General features: G+C 48.3%; 1 protein-coding gene across 3 annotated transcripts in view; it reads right to left on the bottom strand.

Moving 5' to 3' along the window:
• Positions 1-21884, bottom strand: part of GARNL3 (GTPase activating Rap/RanGAP domain like 3) — a 97528-nt gene that overhangs the window by 52326 nt on the left and 23318 nt on the right. Inside the window, exons 1-2 of one of the 3 annotated variants that reach the window (XM_081103899.1) lie at positions 17797-18212; positions 16741-16810 (exon numbers count right to left, since the gene is read on the bottom strand). In XM_081103899.1, the coding sequence (XP_080960025.1) occupies positions 16741-16810; positions 17797-18008 (282 nt within the window). In that variant the 5' untranslated portion in view covers positions 18009-18212. Of the gene's footprint in view, positions 1-16740; positions 17003-17796; positions 18213-21884 lie in introns of those variants that run through there. The other 2 variants (XM_081103901.1, XM_081103900.1) reach the window with 2 other exon arrangements.

Genomic DNA, 21884 nt, shown 5'->3' with positions numbered 1-21884 from the left:
CGTCCTTTATAACGGGGCTTTGGGGCGCATGGTATCAGGTCTACCTCTGGACACCAAGACTCAGGTGAGCTCCCCTGGTTGGCAACACTCCGTGTGTCGTTACCAGGAGGAGTTAACGCTGTCCGTGACCCTCGGAGCAGGCAGGTGGAACCTGACCTGGACTAGCTCTCCTGCCTCTGTCCCTGTGTCAGTTCCTTGGCTGATTCTAACCTGGGTCCCTTCACTGTGATGAGCCACAGTGAGCTTCACAGCTTTCAGGAAGTTCTGAGTCTCACAGCACATTATGGAACCCAACAGTGGCCTGGGACCCCGAGTTTCCTAACCTGCAGAGGCCGATTCTAAAGCACCAGAGCCAGATGAGCCGAGGGCTCCTGGGGTGACTGCCATTCTCCCAGGGGAAGCACAGAGGACCCAGTGCTAACTTCTTCTTTGCTTGTGAGCTTCCACTCACTATTAAAATGGAGGGGCTAGCAAGTAGGTTCCAAGTCCAGTGTCATTGGCACAGGCTGTCTCAGGGGCTTTGGGGGCAGCGTTCTGAGGACGCATCTGGAGAGCAAGAGCTGCCATCAATTAGTAATGTCTGACATCGGACTCTGGGAGACTGGAGGTTGGCAGATCTAGTCTTTACGGCAGCCAGCCCCACCCAGGACTCAAAGGCTTGGAAGAGGAGCTGAGAGCCCTGCAGTGATTCACTCATTCATTCACATGAGACGTAAACTCAATGTGTGGACACTGCTGGGCCAGCAATAATGCCCTTTCCTTTGCTGAGATGAGAATGAGAAGCTTACTGCTCATCTTGTTTAAAAGGTTCAAGAAGAAGAAAGGAAGTCTTGTTTAACGATTGTATGGTTAGAAGGTCCTTAGCTCCCTCTGAACTTCTGATCATAAAACCCACAGACACTGAACTCAGACCTCAAGCTGACCTGCTTAACTCTGTCACCTCTACCATCTCCCCCAGCCACCTTCATCCAGCCCCAGCCACCTCTCACCCAGACGACGGCAACCGCCTCCTAACCCGTCCACACAGCCACCCACCATCGCTTCTCTCCCACCCACTCCTCACAATGCAGCCCGGTGATTTCAGCAAACTGCAAACCGGATCGCCCCGCAATCCTGCCTATCCCAGCACCCCACTCTGTCCACCTGAGGAGGGGCACGCATCACCCCCTCGCCTGGGACGCTCCCTCCCCCAGCCTCCCCTCGTGAACGCCTCCTCCTTATTCAATCTCACCGCAGTCCCGCTGCAGGGGACTTCCCTGACCCGGGTCGGTGCCTGGGAAACGAGCCCTGTCAGTCTGCAGCTCGGAACTGTGCTCCCATTTCTTTGTGGCGCTCCCTTCATGCCGTCTCTCCTCACCACTCCCTCTGCCCCCTGAGAAGCTCCACAGAGGCGGGGACTACTTTTCTTCTCACCACTGCACCCCCCAAGCTAATCACACGGTCTAGACGTTCACGAAATATTTATCAAACGAGGAATGTGGGAATCGAGGAAGGCCAAACTCCCACTGAACGGACAAAGGAAAGTAAAACTGGGGTAAGATCTGTGCCAGCCCTGGGAGCATCACTCACACCAGAAACAGGGAAGGCGGGCCGAGGAATCCGAATCAGGGTGTGCCAGGGGAAGGCAGCGCGGTAACTTAAACCCGCCCTGAGCTCATGCTGGCAGAGCCTGTGGCCTGGGTGTGTGGGGGGTGTCAGGGCAGCGGTGGGAAGGCCCTTCCAGTCGCCCTGGGAGAGGGATCCAGGCTGGCGCACAGAGTGGCAGCCCCAGCTCTCAGCTGGCTCTGGCTGCTGGCTTCATAGGGGGAGGGTGCCATGCTGGTGCCTGGCGAGGGCTGGTACACCCGCCGATGTGAGAGGAGATGGCACTCCAGTGAGCGAGGAGATGAACAACAACAGGGGAAAATCCTGTCAACACAGCAGAGATGCCGTTTCTATCCGCAGTTTTCCTTCTATGATTCTCATAAACCTGACCCGACCACTTAAACCTGTACACCCTGTAAATGCTTCCCTTCGCTGGAAGGAGATCTGGCGAGCAATGGAGCAGTGCCTCTGAGAGCCCATCTCACCAGCCAGTGCCCAGTACCGAGAACCTTCTCCCCCAACTCCTTCCATGTGGTACAGAGTTCTGACTGCCACCAAAATCCATGCCCGCCACGTCCCACGGTAACGGAACAGCAGCCAGTCACGTGGCTGGACCACGTTCCCCTCCAGGTGGCCCTTGGGCTTAATTCTTTCCACCTGCAGGTGTGCCAGAGGCCCCGTGGCATGCGGGCCCAGGCCCCTAGAGCGGGCCGCCTCTCCCACACCTCCCGCCCGCTCCACGGGCCAGGGCCTCGGTGACCAAGAGGCCTGGATGTCCACAGTGAGGACAGTGGGTTGACTGCGAGCCCACATGTGTGGGGCAGAGCCGGCCACTGACTTAGAATGTGGGGCTGGATGTGACAGTGAGTAAACTTGCTCTTAGCCGCAATCTGCTGTTCTAAGGCAACTTATCCACCCTACAAGGAAGAACAAAGAAACAAAAGTCACTAAACCTATGACAAGCCCATAATTTAAAATGTGGAAACAGCTGAGGTGTCAGGGCAGATGTTCCTTGAAACAAATTTACTGCAAAAGCACAAGGAAATTTCAGGCAGTGGCTAATCACTGTAGCGCGTTGGGAGGACAGTGGATCTACGATATGGAACAATCTGTGATCAGCTTTCAAGATGCAAAGCACAGTTTCTGAATTTTGAAATGCAGACCACATTTCATAGTGAACAAAAATTAGATACTCAGAAAAAAATGCCCCCAAAAGAGTCAATCAGAATATCAGTTTGGTCCGGCCGGTGTGGCCCAGTGGTTGAGAGTCAACCTGTGAGCCCGGAGGTCACAGTTGGATTCCCGGTCAGGGCACATGCCTGGGCTCAATCCAATCACTGATTCTCTCTCGTCATTGATGTTTCTATCTCTCCCTCTCCCTTCCTCTCTAGAACCAATAAAAAATATACATTAAAAAAAGGACAAGAACATCTGATTGTAAACTGGCCCGAAAGGTTTAGAAACAAACTGGGGAGCAGGGCAGTCTGAGACCCTCCCGGTCCGAAGCCAGCAGAGCCGGCAGCTGTCGGCCTCCCGCACAGCGCACCGCCGGCGGTCACTCTTCTGGGAGAAGCGTCCACTAAGGACATTCCCTCGCGTGCTCCGCCCTTCGCGGATGCAGCTCTGCCCACCCAGGCGTTCAGTAGGATGCGCTTTAATCTGCTCAATCGGACCTGCATTCCTGAGGGGAGGAGAGAGGGAGAGGGCGAAGGAGGATGACAAAGAGGAACCGGGACCCTGCCTGGAGGTCAACAGAGAGAGCAGCACAGACATGTCAATAAACATGCATGGGCTACACCCCGTTAGAGGGGAAATAAGACTCAAAGATTAGGATGTAACTGAAATCCAACTACCAGCAAGAGACAGATTAAAATCAATGAAACAATCGTGAAAGAGGAAGGAAAGGAAAAAATATTCATGGTGAGGTGGAAAAAAGAAAAGAAAATGATGAGGGAATAATAAAGTCAGATGGTAGAACTTAAAAAATACAAAATTTAAAAAAGTTATAGTACATGGACAAGTAAATCCATCTACTCGCAAAGCATAATAATTACAGACTTACTATAAAACAACAACTATTATAAATAGAGTGTATAAAATTATAATAGGAAATTTCAGTATGTTTCTTCCTGGTAGGTCAAAGCAAACACTAGCAAGAATTTATAGAAGAGTAAAATTAATAAGCATAATTAATAGACAAAAACTTAATTTATCAAGTACAAACAGAGGATACATACCTTTTAAGAACACTGACTAAACTCTTAAAAATCATGAAGTATTGAATAGAAAGCAAACATGAATAAATTCTATTAAAACAGAAATGGAACTAATCATTTTTTAGCATGTTGCCACTGAATGAGAAGTTATCAAAGATTAATAAAATTGGGAATTAAAAAATATACACCTGAAAAAATTCTTGGGTCAAACAGGAAAACTAAAATTGGACACTATTCAGAAACCAACCATGAGAATAGTAATATTAAAACAGATAATGCAACGGATGCTATATTTACAGGAAAATTCATAATCTTAAATGCTTTCATTATTAAACCAGAAAGAACAAAAACAATGAACTACTCATTAAGCTCTAGAAGATACAAAAGAGAACAATGGAATCAACCCAGGAGAGCAGGGGAGGAATCAAGAAACGACAGCTTTAGAAAGAGTGGAATTGATAAACACATGCAAGAGATCACTGGCAAGTCTGATTTTCAAAACAAAGAACAAACTCACACACAGAATGATAATAAAGAAGACACAACCACTAATAAGAGATTTTTAAATGATGAGAGAATGTCACATGAAACTATGCAAATATTACCCAAAACTGCAATGAAATGGAAAATTTCTAGAAAAATATACACAATGAAAGTTATTTTAAGATGAGAAAGAAACCTGAGTGTACCAACAACTGTTTGTAGAACTGATCACGGTGTCAGGGCACTACCTGCAGAGCCGCCCTGGCTCAGAGGTTTCCTGAAGGCAGGGCTGTCCCTGAAGCTTGTGAAGCTCACTCACAAGCAAGCAGAGAGAAGAAGGAAGGGCAATTCTCTCTTTTTAAAAAAACATATTTTTATTGATTCAGAGAGGAAGGGAGAGGGAGAGAGAGAGAGAAACATTGATGATGAGAAAGAATCCTTGATCGGCTGCCTCATGCACGCCTCACACTGGGGATGGAGCCTGCAACCCGGGCCTGTGCCCTGACCGGGAATCGAACTGTGACCTCCTGGTCGACGCTCAACCGCTGAGCCATGCCAGGCTGGGCAAGGAGCAGAATTCTCTTGTATTCATTTTGGTGCAGAAGTTCAGGGGTATTAGCATGTATTTAATGTCAGCAATGCTAAGAAAAGACACGATTTTCATTTTATTTTACTTAATTTTGTCTTATATTGGAAATGGTCACGCACCAAGAGAAAAAGGAAGACAAATCAAATGATGTGGCCGGTATCTGCAAGGCACCGGAGGGGTCCCTTCAGCATTCGCACACTACCCAGCACTATCGCCACTGGCACCATTTACATTGGATTTTAAATTAATTAAAAGAAAGTGAAAAATATCCAGTTTCTCAGTGGCACTAGTCACATTTCAAGTGACCACATGAGGCGACCACATGGGACAGATCACACGGCTCCACAGGGAAGTTCTACGGAGCAGGACTGCGACACACTGAACACGATGCAACTCCGGGTGACCAGGGCCAAGTCAGTTCTCAGGCTGAAACTCCTGCAGGGCGTTAAATCCACTAAACCCAGCGGGAACGCTGTACTCCAACATACCAGCCAAAACTGTAACAGTGTTCAATGTATTAGAGGGTTTGTTTCTGGGAGAAAGTAACATCCAAGCAATAATATCTATTTGTATGATTTAACAAATTAACTTAAAAGAAAACATAAGAAACAGGAAGCACAAAATGTTATTCATTGACTATTCTAAATGAAAGTATTACTAGTTTAATATTATAGGCAATTAAATGAGAATATTTCCTAAACTAATACAAATGCATAATTTTTCAAAAACAAAGGCTCTTTCCTCTCTATGGAACTGCTCTGTGGCTTTGGGTTGGTGTCGGTTTCCATTCCAAGGCAGGGCTGGGCCTCCCCATCCTGTTCATCATGCACTGTGCACATGACAGCAGGTATAGAAATCACAGAAACAGTACTTTAACCCAGAACAAATTCTCCAAAAGTGTATGTAAAGTATGTCTTTAAAATAATATTTCAGATCCACCCCCCCATGACTCATCTCCTTTCTTTGAAATGAGTGGTTACGACTATGGGCTTTGGTATTCAAAGGATCAGGTTCAAACCTCAGTTCCACATTTATTAGCTGTGTAATCTTGGGCAAACCCCTTAATTTTTCCTTTCTAAATGTGAGTTTCCTTATCTTCAAAATGGGGACAGTGAGTGCAGCCACTTCTGGGCTCGTGGCGAGGATGCGATGAAATAAAGCATGTAACGAGCCTAGAACAGTGCCTGGGCTTAGGAAGTGCTCCATAAATGTTAAACAACATATGTAACAATATCATTAATAGAAAATGCTCTGCTTGTTTGTAGTTAGTATAGTGAAGCCATGTTAATGCTGCCTTTACACACTCAGAAGCCCTGTTTAAACATTTGTCTGTCCTGCAAACCTGATCAAGAACCTCCTTTTCAGAGCCTGTGCTAATTGCTGGGCTTATAAAGACAAATGCAACACGATCCCTGGCCTGGAGCAGCACGCAGACCAGTGGGAGTGAGAGACATAAACAGATAAATCACCGCACAACCTGGTTAGATGCCACAACAGAAGCGCGGATGGGGTGCTGGGGGAGGTCAGGGGCCGGACAGCCAACTCTGCCTCAGGGAACTGGAGAAGGTTTCATTGCTATAATGCAATTTATTCTGGGAGATTTATGGGACCTTTGAGAGATGATTTCCAACATAAGCAGATTAAAAAAATACACATACTGGTCAAGAAGACCCATTTGACCCTGTATATGCAGAACACACACACACACACACACACACACACACACACACACACCCCAATGAATTAGAAAGTACTGTTCGGAGGGATGCAAGACAGTTTAAATATGTCCATTTAAAGTGTGTGTGTGTGTGTATGTGTGTATGAGCGGGGGGGGCAGGTCTTAAAAGTGGGTGTAATGAGCCATCCTATGAACCATCCCTGCCGGTGAGGTCAGGCTGCTGAGGTGCTGAGCACCTGGCGCCGGTGAGAGCACCGGGGTGGTGAGAAGACTCCCCAGCGGGGGAGTGCTGGCTGAAGAACCACCCAGGCCTCGGGTCGGGCGCAGACTGTTTTTTTACCATCATCAGTCCTTGGCCACCATCCTCAGCGAACTCCACACCCATCACAATGAATGATCTGGTGTTCGGAGCGCAGGGCCTTCTGCTTTGTCAAATCTAATAACTTCACTTGCCTTCACGGCTCTGGCGCCCACTACGAAACCCTCAATCACGCTTCCGCTCACTGGCAGGGCTTCGTCAGGACAGTGCCTGCTGTCTGGCTCTCTTGGGTGCACGTTCCTGCTGGGGCATCTGTGGTTAATCACCCCAACGCTGCACTGGCCGACACACGGATCTTGGGCACTGCTGACTTCTCCTGCCACTGAGTCCAGCACCAGCTCCCATCTCCCCTGCCTCTCCCTCTCCCTCTCCCTCGTCTGCACTCGGAGAAACTAAAGCTCCCGTGGCACCAGGCCCACAACCAGCTCATGCTCTGGACACAGCCATCGTCACTTCTTCTATCCATTCCTTTCTCACTTCCCATGACATCTCCCTCCTTGTCCTTGACTTGTCAGCCACCACCCAGAAACACCCTTTCTGTAACAGATGACCTTCCTACTATTTAACTGAGAAATGTGAGGCCAGTCGGGATGAGTACTGGACCTAACCCTCCATTTCAAAATCTATCTGCCTTGGAGTCCTCATTAAGATAATGCCTGACTGGCAGTTCCTGGGCTCCAACTTTGCAGTAAAATACCTGTGGAGATGCAGCAAAAAGATGACAATTCAGGCCAAATATTGGGGCATTTATACTTCCTCTCGGGCCAGTGAAGAACGGAAAAACATCAGTGGTCACCGGCTTTATTGCCAGCACAGGAAGTTGGAGGGCACTTTATCCTTCCCTCTGCTTTCTCATTTTGGCTAGGAGACATTGGGGTTGTATAGAGTCACAGTAGCCTGGCTGGTGTGGTTCAGTGGTTGAGCATCGACCCATGAACCAGGGGTTCAGGTTTGATTCTTGGTCAGGGCACATGACTGGGTTGTGGGCTCCATCCCCAGTAGCGGGTGTGCAGGAGGCAGCCGATCCATGATTCTCTCTCATCATTGATGTTTCGAGCTCTCGATCTCTCTCTCCCCTCCCTTCCTCTCTCTCTCTCATTCTTTTTTTAAGAGTCCCAGTAAACACTGGGAGTCATCCTTCTCCTGCATGGGCATTGCATTTTAAGGCAGCCGCAGTCTCACTAGCACTTCTCCAAGAAAACACTGGGCAGGAGGTGAGAGGGAGGAAGAGAAAGCCCATTTTGGAAAGTGCAGTCTTCCTCAGGCAAGTGCACAGGGGGAGGAAGGCAGGGCGCCCTGCAGCAGAGCAGTCGGCCACCAGAGGGTGGTTGGGGGTGGGGAGAGGTTTCCCCTCTTCATAATCTCCATCCAGTTCTTGAACCCACACCGACACCATTTTCTCCAGCGCATGTAAAGAGCTGAGCAAACATTGCTTCAAACTCCTCTTCCACTCGGGGCTACCGGGAGCCCCCAGGCCCCTGCCCTATGGGCAAGTCCTGGAGCCCCTGGTTCCGAGCAGCCATAGGACAAGCAGGGGCGTCCCATCTGCCTTACAAGATGAGCACCAGCCAGACCCGGGAAGCGGATCAGGCAGCTCTGCACCATCAGCAGCCACCCAGCTGCTCAGCCGAAGCTGCAGCCCCTAAAAGGACAATGCGTGCCTAGGGCCAGTTACACGGACTGTCCTTGAAAGACACAAGGTCTCAATAGCTCTCTTTGTTTGCAGATTTTGTAAAAAGAAAAAGAAAAACCCAACAAGTAGCTATGGAAGAAACACTACCTGTGATCCAGAAAACTAAAGAAGGATGTATGTATATCATTTTTTACTATGAAACCAAAATAAAATTTTAGAAAATTTTAAAAGGACACAAGACGTGCACTTTGCAACAAGTGTCTAAAGCCTGTGGGCGTGGGGAAGGGAAAGGAAAAAAATAGGGAGGGGGGGCCACCGTATGCAAATGTCAGTACCCCCTTCCCGCCCGGCTGTCTGTGGGGTAAACTGGTGAATGCGGGAAAGCAGTTACCTCAGTGACGGGAGCACAGTGAGCATCCCATAAATGTGGAAGCTAATAACAGCAACAACACCATAATAATAGTAATAAAAGATTTCCGGTCCATCCTAATGCATGCGTAATTATGCATGGCTAAGGTCTCCAAGTTCCACCTCACCAAAAATAGTTGCAATAATTTCAGCCTTGGAAAAGGTGCCAAGTGAGCATTCCCATCACCCACAAAGGCATCACAAATGCCCCCAGAGCCCCCACAGTTTTAACCAGGTTACCTCACTCGCGAATGCTCTAAGATGAATGTTGTGGTGCCCACGTGAGTCAACCTGCTCTAAAAGACTTAGATCCAAGCCAGTTAAATACGAAGAACAGCTGTCAACATTGTGATTGTGGCTGTGGAATACTGAAGCTCTGTTGTTCCCGAGGGAAATACACTGGTACTTTCACTAATCTCTCAATTTGGTAAACCACATGGAATATAATTTCTCCCATCAAATACCCATGAAAACAAAAAAAGCTACTGAGCCCTACGCGGAGAGAACAAAACCGCGCTGAGTTAGGGATGCTGGACAGGCAGCTCAATCCCCCACTGGCCGAGTCGTCCTTCGCCGCAGTCCACAGGCGCGATTCAGCTTTGCGCCTGAGCAGAAACACAGACGACCGCGTGTCAGACTTCAGGAGGCTTCAAACAGTCCACACCTCAAGTGTGGAAATCTGCAGATGCTGAGTGAGTCCTCCGTAAGCCCTTCTTTTGACAATTAAATAGCACAGACCAATGCCCTTGAGCCCCCCCTCCCCGTACCCCCATCCAGAACAACAAAACCATGCCCTCCTCGGATAAGGGCTGATAGGTTTCCTGCCCACACGGCAGGGGGCAGGCAGTGTCCGGTGCAGGCTTCAGTCCTTAGGCTCAGGATGAACAGGGAAGGGACGATGCAGGACCCTGCTATCCTGGCTTGAAGTCACCTGCAGACTGTGACTTCCCAGAAACATCAAGGTGTAGGCGGGGAGAGGTCCATATTGTGCCCATGCCATGTTTCACTCCTAATGCATCAGTGTCTTATCTACTGAGTCAAAGGCCAAGAAGAGATCGATAACAGCTACAAACAATCTTATGCTTTTCCTGACAGATTTCAATAGACGGCGATGAAGAACGGTCGATGGGGTAACAGCTGTCCTGGCGCAGAATGCTGCCACGGGAGACGAGACGTGCAATTCATCGAGAAGAAGACTGGCATCCGTTTGAGACGGAAAGCACCCACAGTAATGATCCATCTGTACTTTGGGGTGGGGATAAAGAGGCTGTTTCCCTTTCCGTTATATATGTTTTGATGGGTTAGGCTACTCTCTAAATTTCAACCAAACTGAACCATTCACTCATTCAACCAGTATTTACTAAGTAACCAATGCTGAGCATTGTCTTGGTGCTAGGAATACAGTGATAAATAAAGAGCCATAGTTCCTATTCTTAGGGCGTTTATAATCTATATCCTTGTTTATGGGACTTATCAAGTGCCAGGAAAACAGGCCACTAGCAGAGGAAGAAATTTTCACCAGGTGCTTTTAGTTTGAGTTTATTTATTTATTTTTGTTAATTCTCACCTGAGGATATTTTTTCCATTGATTTTTAGAGAGAGTGGAAGGGAGGAGACACTGAGAAAGAGAAACATTGATGTGAGAGAGACACATCGATTGGTTGCCTCCCGCACACGCCCCGACCAGGGCCAGGGATCAAGTCTGCAACCGAGGCACGTGCCCTTGACCGAAATCAAACCTGAGACCCTTCAGTCCACTGGCCGACGCTCTAACCACTGCTCAGGCCAGGGCTAGTTTGTGCTTTTAAATCATCTACTATATGAGGGGACGTAAAACACACATTTAGGGGAGTTCCTGCCCAGCTCATGCTCTTTGAAACTGGCTTTGGACTACACCCTCTCCAGAGAGAATCTGCTCTATCCACTAACGTTGCTGAGGAGACGGGGGGCCCTGTTTATATCACATGACCCCAGTGCCCTGAACCCAACTGTTTGAATCAGGGATAGGTACCTGAACCAGACCGGCCAATCCATATGTGCTACTTGGATTCTGAAATTAGGGCCCAAGAATGAATCATGGGCAATAGAGCTGGGAGACCAGGGAGCCTGGGGGGCTGAAAATCCACTTAGTCAGAAAGAACACTGAATGAGAACTCAGTACGTGGCAGGGCCTAGAAGCACAACAACGACCAAGACAGACAGATCCCACCCTCACCTCTAGTGGGTGAGAGAGTAGTTGCCAAACAAATAAATGAAACAAATATAGATTGTGATAAACACTCTAAAGCAGTGGTTCTCAACCTCCCTAATGCCGCGACCCTTTAATCCAGTTCCTCATGTTGTGGTGACCCCCAATTTCATTGTTACAAATTGACCATAATTAAAGCATAGTGATTAATCACAAAAACAATATGTAATTATATATGTGTTTTCCGATGGTCTTAGGTGACCCCTGTGAAAGGGTCGTTCGACCCCCAAAGGGGTCGCGACCCACAGGTTGAGAACCGCTGCTCTAAGGAAAGGAAAAGGATGCTGAGTTAGAGAATGAATAACACAGAGAGGGAGGCCGCGTTAGCTAGGTGGTCAGGGGGCCTCTCTGAGGAGGTGGCATTCACACTGTGACCAACCAGGAGAAGTGCTGGGGGGAAGAAAGAGTAAGTGCAAAGGCCCTGGGACAGAGAAACCTGTGTTCCAGGCACCAAAAGAAGGCCGGGTGTCTGAAGCACGGCGCGTGAGTGCAAGAGAGAAGGTGGGAGAGGCAGGCAGGACGGGGTCATGCAGGTTCTCGTAGGAATTTGTAAAGGGCCTGGATGTGAATTGCAATGAGCAGCCAATGAAGGCTTTTTAGAAAGAAAAGACACTGCATTGTCAACATTTTAATCGTCGTTCTGGCATAAGGACAGACATACAGCTCAGTGAGAGAGAAGAGAAGCACAGAAATTGCCCCTTGCATACATACATGGTCAACTGACATTCAATAAGGGCGCCAAGATCGTTCAGTGGGAAAAGGACAGTCTTTTCAACAAATGGTGCTGGGAAAACTGGATACTCACAGGCAAAGAATGAAGCTGGACCCTTACCTAATACCATTTACAAAAATTAATTCCAAATGGACATAAACGTTAACGCTACAACTATAAAACTCTTAGAAGAAAATGTAGGGTGAAATCTTCCCAACACTGGACTTGGTAATTATTCCTTAGATATAACACTAAAAATGCAGGCAACAACAACAACAAAATAGATAAATTAAACTTCATGAAAAGTAAAAACTGTTGTGCATCAAAGGACACTATTCGCAGAGTAAGAAGACAACTCACATATTTGCAGGTCATATCTGGTAAGGGAGTAACACCCAGAATATGTGAAGAACTCCTACCGCTAAACAATAAGACAAACAACCCATGAAAACATTGTCTAAGGACTTGAATACCATTCCACCAAAGAAGACACACAAATGGCCACGCAGCACAGGAGAAGATGCTCAACATCATCACTCATTAGTGAAACAATGAGATGCCACTGCACACCCACCAGTGTGGCTATGACCGAAGAGAAGAGAACCAGTGTTGGTGAGAATGTGGAGAACCTGGAACCCTGTGCTGCCGGTGGAAATGTAGATGTGTATTCCACTCCTTGCTAATTAATACACCCGCAAGAATTGAATGCAGGGACTTGAGCACATGCTTGCACACCCATGTGCATAGCACTATTATTCACACTAGCTAAAAAGTGTAAAAATCCAAGCTCCCATCGATAGAGAAACGGATAAACTGTGGTACATGCACACAGTGAATGTTATTCAGCCAGAAAAAGCAATGAAGCACGGAGACCTGCTAGGAGGTGGATGAACCTTGAAAACACTGTGCTAAGTGAAATAAACCGGACACAGAAGGACAGGTATGATGTAATTCCACTTACATGAGGTTCCTAGAATAGACCAATAACTCATAGACACCGAAAATAAAACAGAGGTTACTGGGGGCTGGGGAGGGGGGAAATATGGGGTTACTGTGTAATGGGGACAGTGTCTGCTTGGGATGATGAAAACATGCTCTGAAAGTGGATGTGATGGTTGTATAACATTGTGGCTATACTTACTGTGTAACAGCTTCCCTCCGCTTGTAAAATTGGGTTGTTTCTAGTTTCCCAGGTTAGAAATGACATGCAATGGTGTTGGGATGGAGAAGCAGCCTGGAAGGCCTCTTTTTTATTTTGTGTCCATTTTATGTTGTGTATGTTTTTCCACAATAAAAAAGAGCATTGAGAAAGCTGTGCTGCTGGGAGAGACAGGCTGAGAGAGGCGGTTTATGGGGAAAGAGGCTAGAAACCACCAGGGCCAGAGAGAAACGGGGGGTGGTGGTGGTGGTGGTGGTGGTGGTGTCTGGTTTGGAGGGGTTGGGAGGGTGCGGGGGGTGGGAGGGCTCTAGTGGCTCTGCAGTCACAGTGGCCCAGCCGCTTCCTGTCGAGAATCACCTTCTCCTGCTAGTGGACCCGGTGGATCTCTGTTCCTGGCAGTGAATGGCCCCTGGTTAAGGCAGGGAACATGGCTGGGGCTGAAAGTTTGAGGGCTTGGTTTCCAAAGCCAGACCACCGCTCCAGGAGAGCAGAACACCTTTTCTCCTCCTCGTCGGTGCCTGGCACAGTGCCCCACACACGGTGCAGGCCTGCAGTCAAGTTACTGAGTGAGGCTGAGAGAGCTCCGGAGTCTGCAGAGAGTGAGCGCCCACGTTCTCACCAAACGGACACCCAGGCTAAAGCTGGGCCCCTCAGGCGGCCCTCCGTGCTGATGCGCGGCCACGCTTGGTTCCTCACAAGGACTTCCTCCTAATTTGTTCAAGGCCAGGAGAAGCAGATGCTAAAATTTCAATTGCACAGGATCCTGGGTCCCTGCCCCCCCTCCAATGTTTGCATTCCAGGATGCCCAAGATTTATTGGGTTCCCCCAAATAGCCATCAGACCAGGTAGAAGAAAAGTCGAATTCACCTTCTCATAGACACAGAACACACCCACTGGGGTTTAAGTTAATAATCCTCCGTGGTCCACAGGTGAAAAGCTGCATCAGAATTTCAGGAGATCCTTAGGCAGCAAAAATGGGACTTCGCTATGTCATCTCCCCACCACCCCCAACACCACTGCGTGTCATTTCTAACCTGGGAAACTAGAAACAACCCACGTTTCCAAGAGGAGGGAAGCTGTCACAGAGAACTGTGCGTCACCGTGCTGGGCCACCACGGGCCAATCAGAATGCCGACACCGATGACCACATAGCGAGAGAAGATGTTTACAAGAGGCAGCCAGAGGAAGAACGAGGAATGCAAGATGAAGTCATAGTTTGATTGCCAGCATGTAGAAATGACATTTGTAGCCATAAAGATTGGAAGGAACCGGAAGGGGATGAAAACATTTGCTGCAAGGTGGTGATGTCATACATGGAACTGAAAGATGTATTTAACATTTACTTTAGAATATTTTAAAAGGTTGGTTACTCGCACACACACACACACACACACACACACTCATGGCTCCAGAATAAAAACCTGAACATGCCCTAACCGGATTGGCTCAGTGGATAGAGCGTCGGCCTGCGGACTGAAAGGTCCCAGGTTTGATCCCGGTTAAGGGCATGTACCTTGGTTGCGGGCACATCCCCAATTGGAGGTGTGCGGGAGGCAGCTGATCAATGTTTCTCTCTCATCGATGTTTCTAACTCTCTATCCCTTTCCCTTCCTCTCTGTAAAAAATCAATAAAATATATTTTAAAAAAACAAAAATGGGCCTGAAAAAATGGATGGAGACCTTCTGGGATAACAGATGACTAGTCGGGATTCTCCGAAGGCAGGGTATCTTCCAGTGTGGGCCTGGGAACAGCAGCATCCGCATCACCTGGGAACTTGTTAGAAATGCAAGTGCTGGGTAACCCCAGCCCTCCTGAAGCAGGAACTCTGGGGATGGGGCCCAGCTCACTTTGACGCCTGATCCAGCGGAAACACTGCTCTCGAGAGCCTTCCCAGCCTGATATTCTGTGATCCCCACGAGTTTATAAGGGTCCATTTTTCATCTTGTGAGATCTCTCCCCAACACCACTTTCACTGCTTACAAGAGTCCATGCTACTCATTACATCCGGTTCAAAGTCTTCCCCTGAGGCCGGGGTTCTACTTTTGCTGCCACATTTCATCTTCACCACTACAGCTCGTTAACATGGGCTGTGCGTCTGTGCGCTAATCAGCTAACAACTCTATAAGGTAGGTGACGTAATACCCCCATTTCATAGATGGGAACACTGACGCCGAAAGAAGTCCAAGATCATACCACCAGCAAATGACGAAACCAGGATGATTTCAGAGCACAAGGCCTTCCGCACCCCTGAGGTTCGGAGGAGTCCGCAGAGATAACAAGTGATGGAGCTGGTATTCGAACCCAGGCCTTTCTGATTCCCAGGCCGACTTGCTTTATAACAACTAGGCTCTGCTGCCTTACACTCTCTGCTGGGCAGAACCAATTGCTCACTACCCTTCGAATACACCCCAAATCACGACACTGGCAAATATCTACTGACTTATCTTCTTCGCCACCAAACCACATCCTTCAGCCTCCTTGAGGCCTTCCAGGCTGCTCCTCCAAGATCCCTGGCTGGAATGGGCTGCTCCCTCCCTTCTCTCAACCCCCGCCATGACCTACTGCATCCCGCTCACGACATTTACCAATTTGCACCCGGAATTACAGTTACCCACACGCTCCTTCAGGGGAGGTGGTGGTCTGTGTTGGCTTGGTGTCTGGCATTGATGGAGTTCATCAATGTGTCTCGTATGGGACTAAATTCATTCTTTATACATTTTATGTATCTTATCAGCCAGCTGGAGGACACCAAGATCCTTAAGAACAAGGACCAAAGCTTTTACTTATTTTATATTTTCAAGAATATTCAGCTCGGGGCCAGGCACACAGTCGAGCCTGTAATATGTGCTTGGCTTCAAGTAGGACGCTAGGGCGCACAACTCTGGGGGCCATTTCCCACCACTGAGGCCCCGCTGGAATGCAGCTTATATTAACGGGGGAAAACCGGACACTATGCAAATGGATCCAAGCAACTCATTTCTTTGTAAATAGAAAGAATACATTTAACGTTTTTAATAATGTTGATAATCAAGAGAATTTTATGAGCACATTTTCCTGAAAATTAGTTCAAATTTCTATGCAATTAGAAAAAAAATCACAATTCTGTCTTAAAAAAATTGAGGCTATTATATGCCTTCATTATGCCCCTTTTAAAATGAAAGCACACTATTTTTTCAAAGCACAAAACACAAACCCCAATGTCCCTCATTAAGGAAAATGTATTTTCATTCCAAATAGTGATCATCTATTACAGTCCTCTAATCCATGAGATATACTTTTAACAGGGAAAAAAAAAAATCTCATAAATATCCAACTCCTATCACATACCCAGAGAGCAAAGGTACAAAATAATAAAAAATATGGATTTCAATAATATTCAAACCTCAAAAACTAGCTTTATAAACTTCTAGGAAACAAGAGAATATACAAACCAAATGCTTTCCGGATTCATGAATCATTTTGTAAATTATCTATATCAATAACAGAGGAAAAGACCAAGCCACATGTTGTTTTTTTTTAACAAACTGAAATCACAGATGAAAAGTACGTAACAATAAAAACAAACGAAGATGATCATTTATTGGCATCCCATCCTTATACTGTCCTCACATGGTCTAACGGTAAACATTCAACAAAAGATCCGATGAGCTCGGCCAGCCTCTCTAAATCCAAATCAATGCACCACCCCTGCACAGGCAGCGGAAACTTACCAGCTCCACAGATCCATAATGTTTCCTACTGAAATCCCCACGTCTACAGCCTAGGTCTTCCGAGACAGAGCTGGAACAAAAATGCTTCATCAGTATGACACATAGCGATCTGGTCACCAACCTGCTGCAAAAAATCCACTGCTCCCGTTCGCAAAAGGCAAGGACTGCCGTGCAGCAGGCTGGCCCCGCGCTCACTGCAGGGGAGCCTCCTGGCCACGGCCGCGGGCCTCAGCAGCCATTGCAGAGCCTGGCTCTCCTGGAGCCCTCAGTGAAAAGCAAAACACCCGAGTCATCCCTGGAAGTCTAGGCAGTGATTGAATTAAATATTTAGTCATTTGGAATCGATTGAAATTTCCAAGGCTACTGGTGGTTTATAATTTCATTTCTGTAGAAGCAAAGGGGGAGAGAAACCGTGCAGTAAACTTGAGGCAAGGAACAAAGCTTGCAATTATCTTTCATTAAGAGAGCCTCTTTGTCCCAAACAGTCCACATAAAAATAACCAGCATTTTTTGGATGCTATGCCGGAGAAATAAAACTTTAAATAGGAGGAAAAAAATCTTCAAAATCCTGGTAGGCTCCACAGCCCCCCCATCCCCCGCCTCTAATTTATGACAATATGAAAAAGACCAGGGCTAACAAAAAATTTTTTTTTTAAATATCCAACTTCCAAGTATATTTCATCTTTTATATAGCAGTAGCTAATGCTTCTACCCCCCCCCTCCCCTCAAAGAAGACTTAATTAAATCAGATGAGAAAAATCACGAGTTATTGAAGAAGAGCAATTAAAACAAGGACAAAATTGTTCCTGCATTTGCATCTTGAGTACATGGTTACACACTCAGAAGACACACATCTTATCGACTGGCTCAGACCCCGGACAGCACTCATGAAAACACCCGAGACCCACAAATACAAACAGTTTTAATAAGTTTTGTTCTAATATGTCATGCAGATAACACTAATAAAACACAGACACTAAAATGACACAGGAATTACGTGGTTAAGAAAGCCAAAACATTTGGGATCTGACATGCAAAGAGAGGTGCAGCGAGTACCTTTTCATCTTCCTTAAAAGGTGGGCTACATTTTCTAAATGACAGCCCTCGAGGCAGGTTCGGGAAGAGACCGCCTGGTGCTCACATCCGCGGGACTGCCTCCCTGCCAGGGCCTGCCTGATAGGCTCCCGGAGAGACAGCGTGAGAGAAATGAGATTAGGCAGGCTAATGGTATGCTGCTCCCACCATTTCACAGAGATGGCTGAATTCATCTGATCTGCGAAATTAACCTTCTGTGGTTCTCACTTCCTTAGCTGAAAACGTGCAGCACGTTAGCAAATGCAGCTTGGGAGGGTGTCCTGAATATTAACTTCCTGCTTCTAGTGACACGATCTTCTACCAAAATATCTCTGAACCAAATTTAAAAACTCCCCTCCGTGGAGCTCTGGTCCGTGTCAGATAGATCCTCTGTGTCCATGTTACATATGTCCTCCATGTCCATCAACTTAGCTCATGTTGAAAACCAGAATGCGCTGAGTTGATGGACATGGTGGCGAATGCTAGCACTGCCCTCGGCAACCTCAGTCAACCCTGCAGCAGCTTCTAGCACGAGGTTCCAGGGGCTCAGAAAGAGCAGGCTGAGCTCTGGGCCCCGCCCTGCGCTGCCCTCAGCACTGCCCAGGGGTTCCGGGACACAGTGCCGGAGACAAACACCAAACAGATGACAACGCTGCATCCTGGGGCCACCTGTGAGAGGGAAAACACGTCCTGAGAGAAAACCAAGCCCTCGCCGGTTTGGCTCAGTGGATAGAGCATCGGCAGACTGAAGGGTTCCAGGTTCGATTCTGGTCAAGGGCACGTACCTAGGTTGCAGGCTCCATCCCTGGCCCTGGTCAGAGCACATGCAGGGAGGCAACCAACTGATGTGTCTCTCTCACATCAATGTTTCTCTCTCTCTTTCCCCCTCCCTTCCACTCTCTCTAAAAATCAATGGAAAAATATCTTCGGGTGAGGATTAACCAAAAAAAGGAAAAAAAGAGAAAAAAACCAAGGCAGATATACACAGAACATCCGCTCTCAGTGGCCCTTTCCCCTCTAACTGCCTTTCATCCGGTAGGCTGCGGAGACCGCGTGCTGATGGCGGAGCCAGGCTGAAAGTCACGGGCGAGTTCCCAGGGCTGCGGGGAGCACTCGAAGCAGCCATGTTAAAACCTCCCCTCCTCTTCCCTCCCCAGGCCCTCTGGCCCCTGGGTTCCAGCACAAAGGGTGTGATTAGAGGGGATCCCCCAGAGCTCCAAGAGGAATTCGTTTTCCTCCAGGCCCCGCGTCGGGCCCCTGCCTGGCACAGAGTGGACCTGCAGTAAACATTTGTGCGTTAATGAAGATATTTGCACGTATTTGGATCTTACTAGCTACTGCCTGATGGTATCCTCACGAGCCCGAGAAAGGCTGCCTGCTGACATTCTCCCTGGTAGTCCCTGTTGTTACTCTATCAGGCAGACAGACCTGGCCCAACAGGCAAGCCCTGCTATGTGCGCGCCGAAAGCTGTTCTCTTTTCCTCTCGGGCTTGTGGCCAGACTACATCTCCTGGCCCCTCTCGTGGGCAGTGTGGCCATGTGACTCCGTTCTAGCCAAGCGACTATGGGCAGAAGTGATGGGGACCACTTCCGGGCACATCCCACGGGGCACTTCCTCTCCCTCCCCAGGGCCAGCAGGTGAGAGGACTGCAAGGACCCACAAAAAGGCAGAGCTTCAAGATGGAAAAAACCTGGGTCTCTGAATGACGGCGGGAAGCTCACACTTCCAAGAACATCTGTACTAGAAAATGATGCGAGCAAGAAACAAACATTCAGTTAAGCACGTAGAATCTGGGTTTACCTTTTAAAGCCGCTGTGTTACCTGAACTAATACAGAAGTCGGTATCTCGCAGTGGGGTGCTGCCATAGCAACAACCTAAACCATGTGGCACCAGCTTAGCAGGCAGACAGCAGCCGGTGCGGAAATTGATCTCAGAGGCTGAAAGATGGAAATCTATGTTATAAAGTAGCGAAATATGTGGTAAAACTTACACCTACAGTAATGTAGCAGGTGGAACTGAGCCCTCTGAGCCTGCAGTGCTAGGGAAAGTGGCTGGACAGAGCAGAGAGATGCTGGCTCCGGCTGGCTGACCTCAGCAAGGTTTTTGACAAGGAAGAGATGAGCCCAGGCAAGAACTGGATGGGTGTCAAGCAAAGACAGAAGGGAACGGAGAGAGTCTCGAGACAAGGGGCCTCTTAGACTTGAGAAATCGCTCTGTTTCTGGACCCCAAACAATAAGATCTGGCCTTTGAAATGTGGGTTGAAATTATGGGCCCAGCTAGCAGACCTAGCGCATCGATTTCCCACAAATCATCCCTGCTCTCCTTGCCCAGCCACTGGCTGAACGGAGAGGGCTGTGAAGACCAAGAGGACACGCCAAGGATGAGCGCTGTCCCTAAATGACCCCATAAAAGATCCCAAGTAGAAATACCCTCATTGGGCAGTAATATAGTGAGAAATAACTCTTATTGTTTAAGTCACTAAGATTCAAGGTTTACCTATTATACACAACAGGTGATTTTACCTTTTTTTGCTGTTGTTATTGTTTTAATCCTCACCCAAGGATATTTTTTTTCCCATTGATCTTTAGAGAGAGAGTGGAAGGGATGGAGGAGGGGAGACAGAGAGAGTAAAACACCAATGTGAGTGCCCTGACCGGTTTGGCTCAGTGGATAGAGCGTCAGCCTGCGGACTGAAGGGTCCCAGGTTCAATTCCAGTCAAGGGCATGTACCTTGGTTGCGGGCATATCCCCAGTCGGGGGTGTGCAGGAGGCAGCTGATCGATGTTTCTAACTCTCTATCCCTCTCCCTTCCTCTCTGTAAAAAATCAATAAAATATATTTAAAAAAACAACAACAACAAAAACCAACACCAATGTGAGAGAGTCACATTGACTGGCTGCCTCCTGCACACCTCCAACCGGGACCGGGAATCAAACCTGCAACTCAGGCACGTGCCCTTGACCAGGAATTGAACTTGCGACCCTTCAGTCCTCAGGTTGATACTCTAACCACTGAGCAACCAACCGGCCAGGGTGGTGATTTTATCTTTTTTTTTAAATTTCTTATTTATTGATTTTAGAGAGAGAGAGGAAGGGAGGAAGAGGGAAAGGGAGGGGCAGAGGGAGAGGGAGAGAGAGGGATTTGTTGTTCCGCGTATTTATGATTCATTGACTGATTCGTGTATGTGGCCTGACTGGGGATCAAACCTGCAACCTTGGTGCATCGGGACAATGTTCTATCCAATGGAGCTACCGGCCAGGGTGGTGCTTGTCTTTCCATTGACAGAACTCTCTGTGGGTCACGAAGCAGCGAGAGTGACTCCCACGGAGGGTCCTCCGTGGGCTGGAGCGCCTGGATGACTCCACTCTCACGGGGCAGCAAGCTCTGCCCTCGGCAAGGCCTGTTTTAGGAAACAAGGTTTTACTGGGAGACGGCCATGCCCTTGGGCCACAGGCCGTCTGTGCGGCCTCCGCGTCATGTCACGACGGCGAGTGGGAAGCTGCAGCAGGGACCTGCGTGGCCACCAAGGGCAACTATTTACTGAGGCCCCTGATAGAAAACGTCGCCCACCTGCCCTGCAGCCTCACGATCCCTTTGTTGGCTTCAGGCCCTCCCGTAACCCGTGAATAGTATGCGCCCCCAAAATACCAGGCGGAGTCCCTGGGAGGAGCATTCCAAAAATGCATGTTCCCTGGCCCTACTCCCAGAGGCGTGACTCAGCCGGCCTGCGGTTCCCACAGCAGCGGGGGTTCCGGGGCGGATGGTCCGCCGGCATGTTCCGGTGACTCCGGAATCTGGGAAACCTGCCGCCTTCCTGCAGCCCGATTGCGGGAAAGGACAGGCCTCGACCACGGGTCTGTGAGGGGCGGGGTGGGATACACCTGAGGAGGGGCTCGGTCAGATGGGGTTCTTAGCCACTCGGGGTCTTCATTCCCTTGTGAATAAAATGTGGTTGACGTGCTCAATAAATGTTCGCTATTATTATTACCCTTATTGTCAGCATGAATTCTCCCCAGGTTGCTAGAGAGAGCCCTGGGAAGGGGAGTCTACATAAATGATCACTAACT

The sequence above is a fragment of the Myotis nattereri genome (assembly GCF_964212035.1).
Source record: "Myotis nattereri genome assembly, chromosome: 12".
NCBI lineage: Eukaryota > Metazoa > Chordata > Mammalia > Chiroptera > Vespertilionidae > Myotis > Myotis nattereri.
The sequence above is the reverse complement of the archived record's forward strand: the minus strand, read 5'-3'. Positions and strand labels throughout refer to the sequence as shown.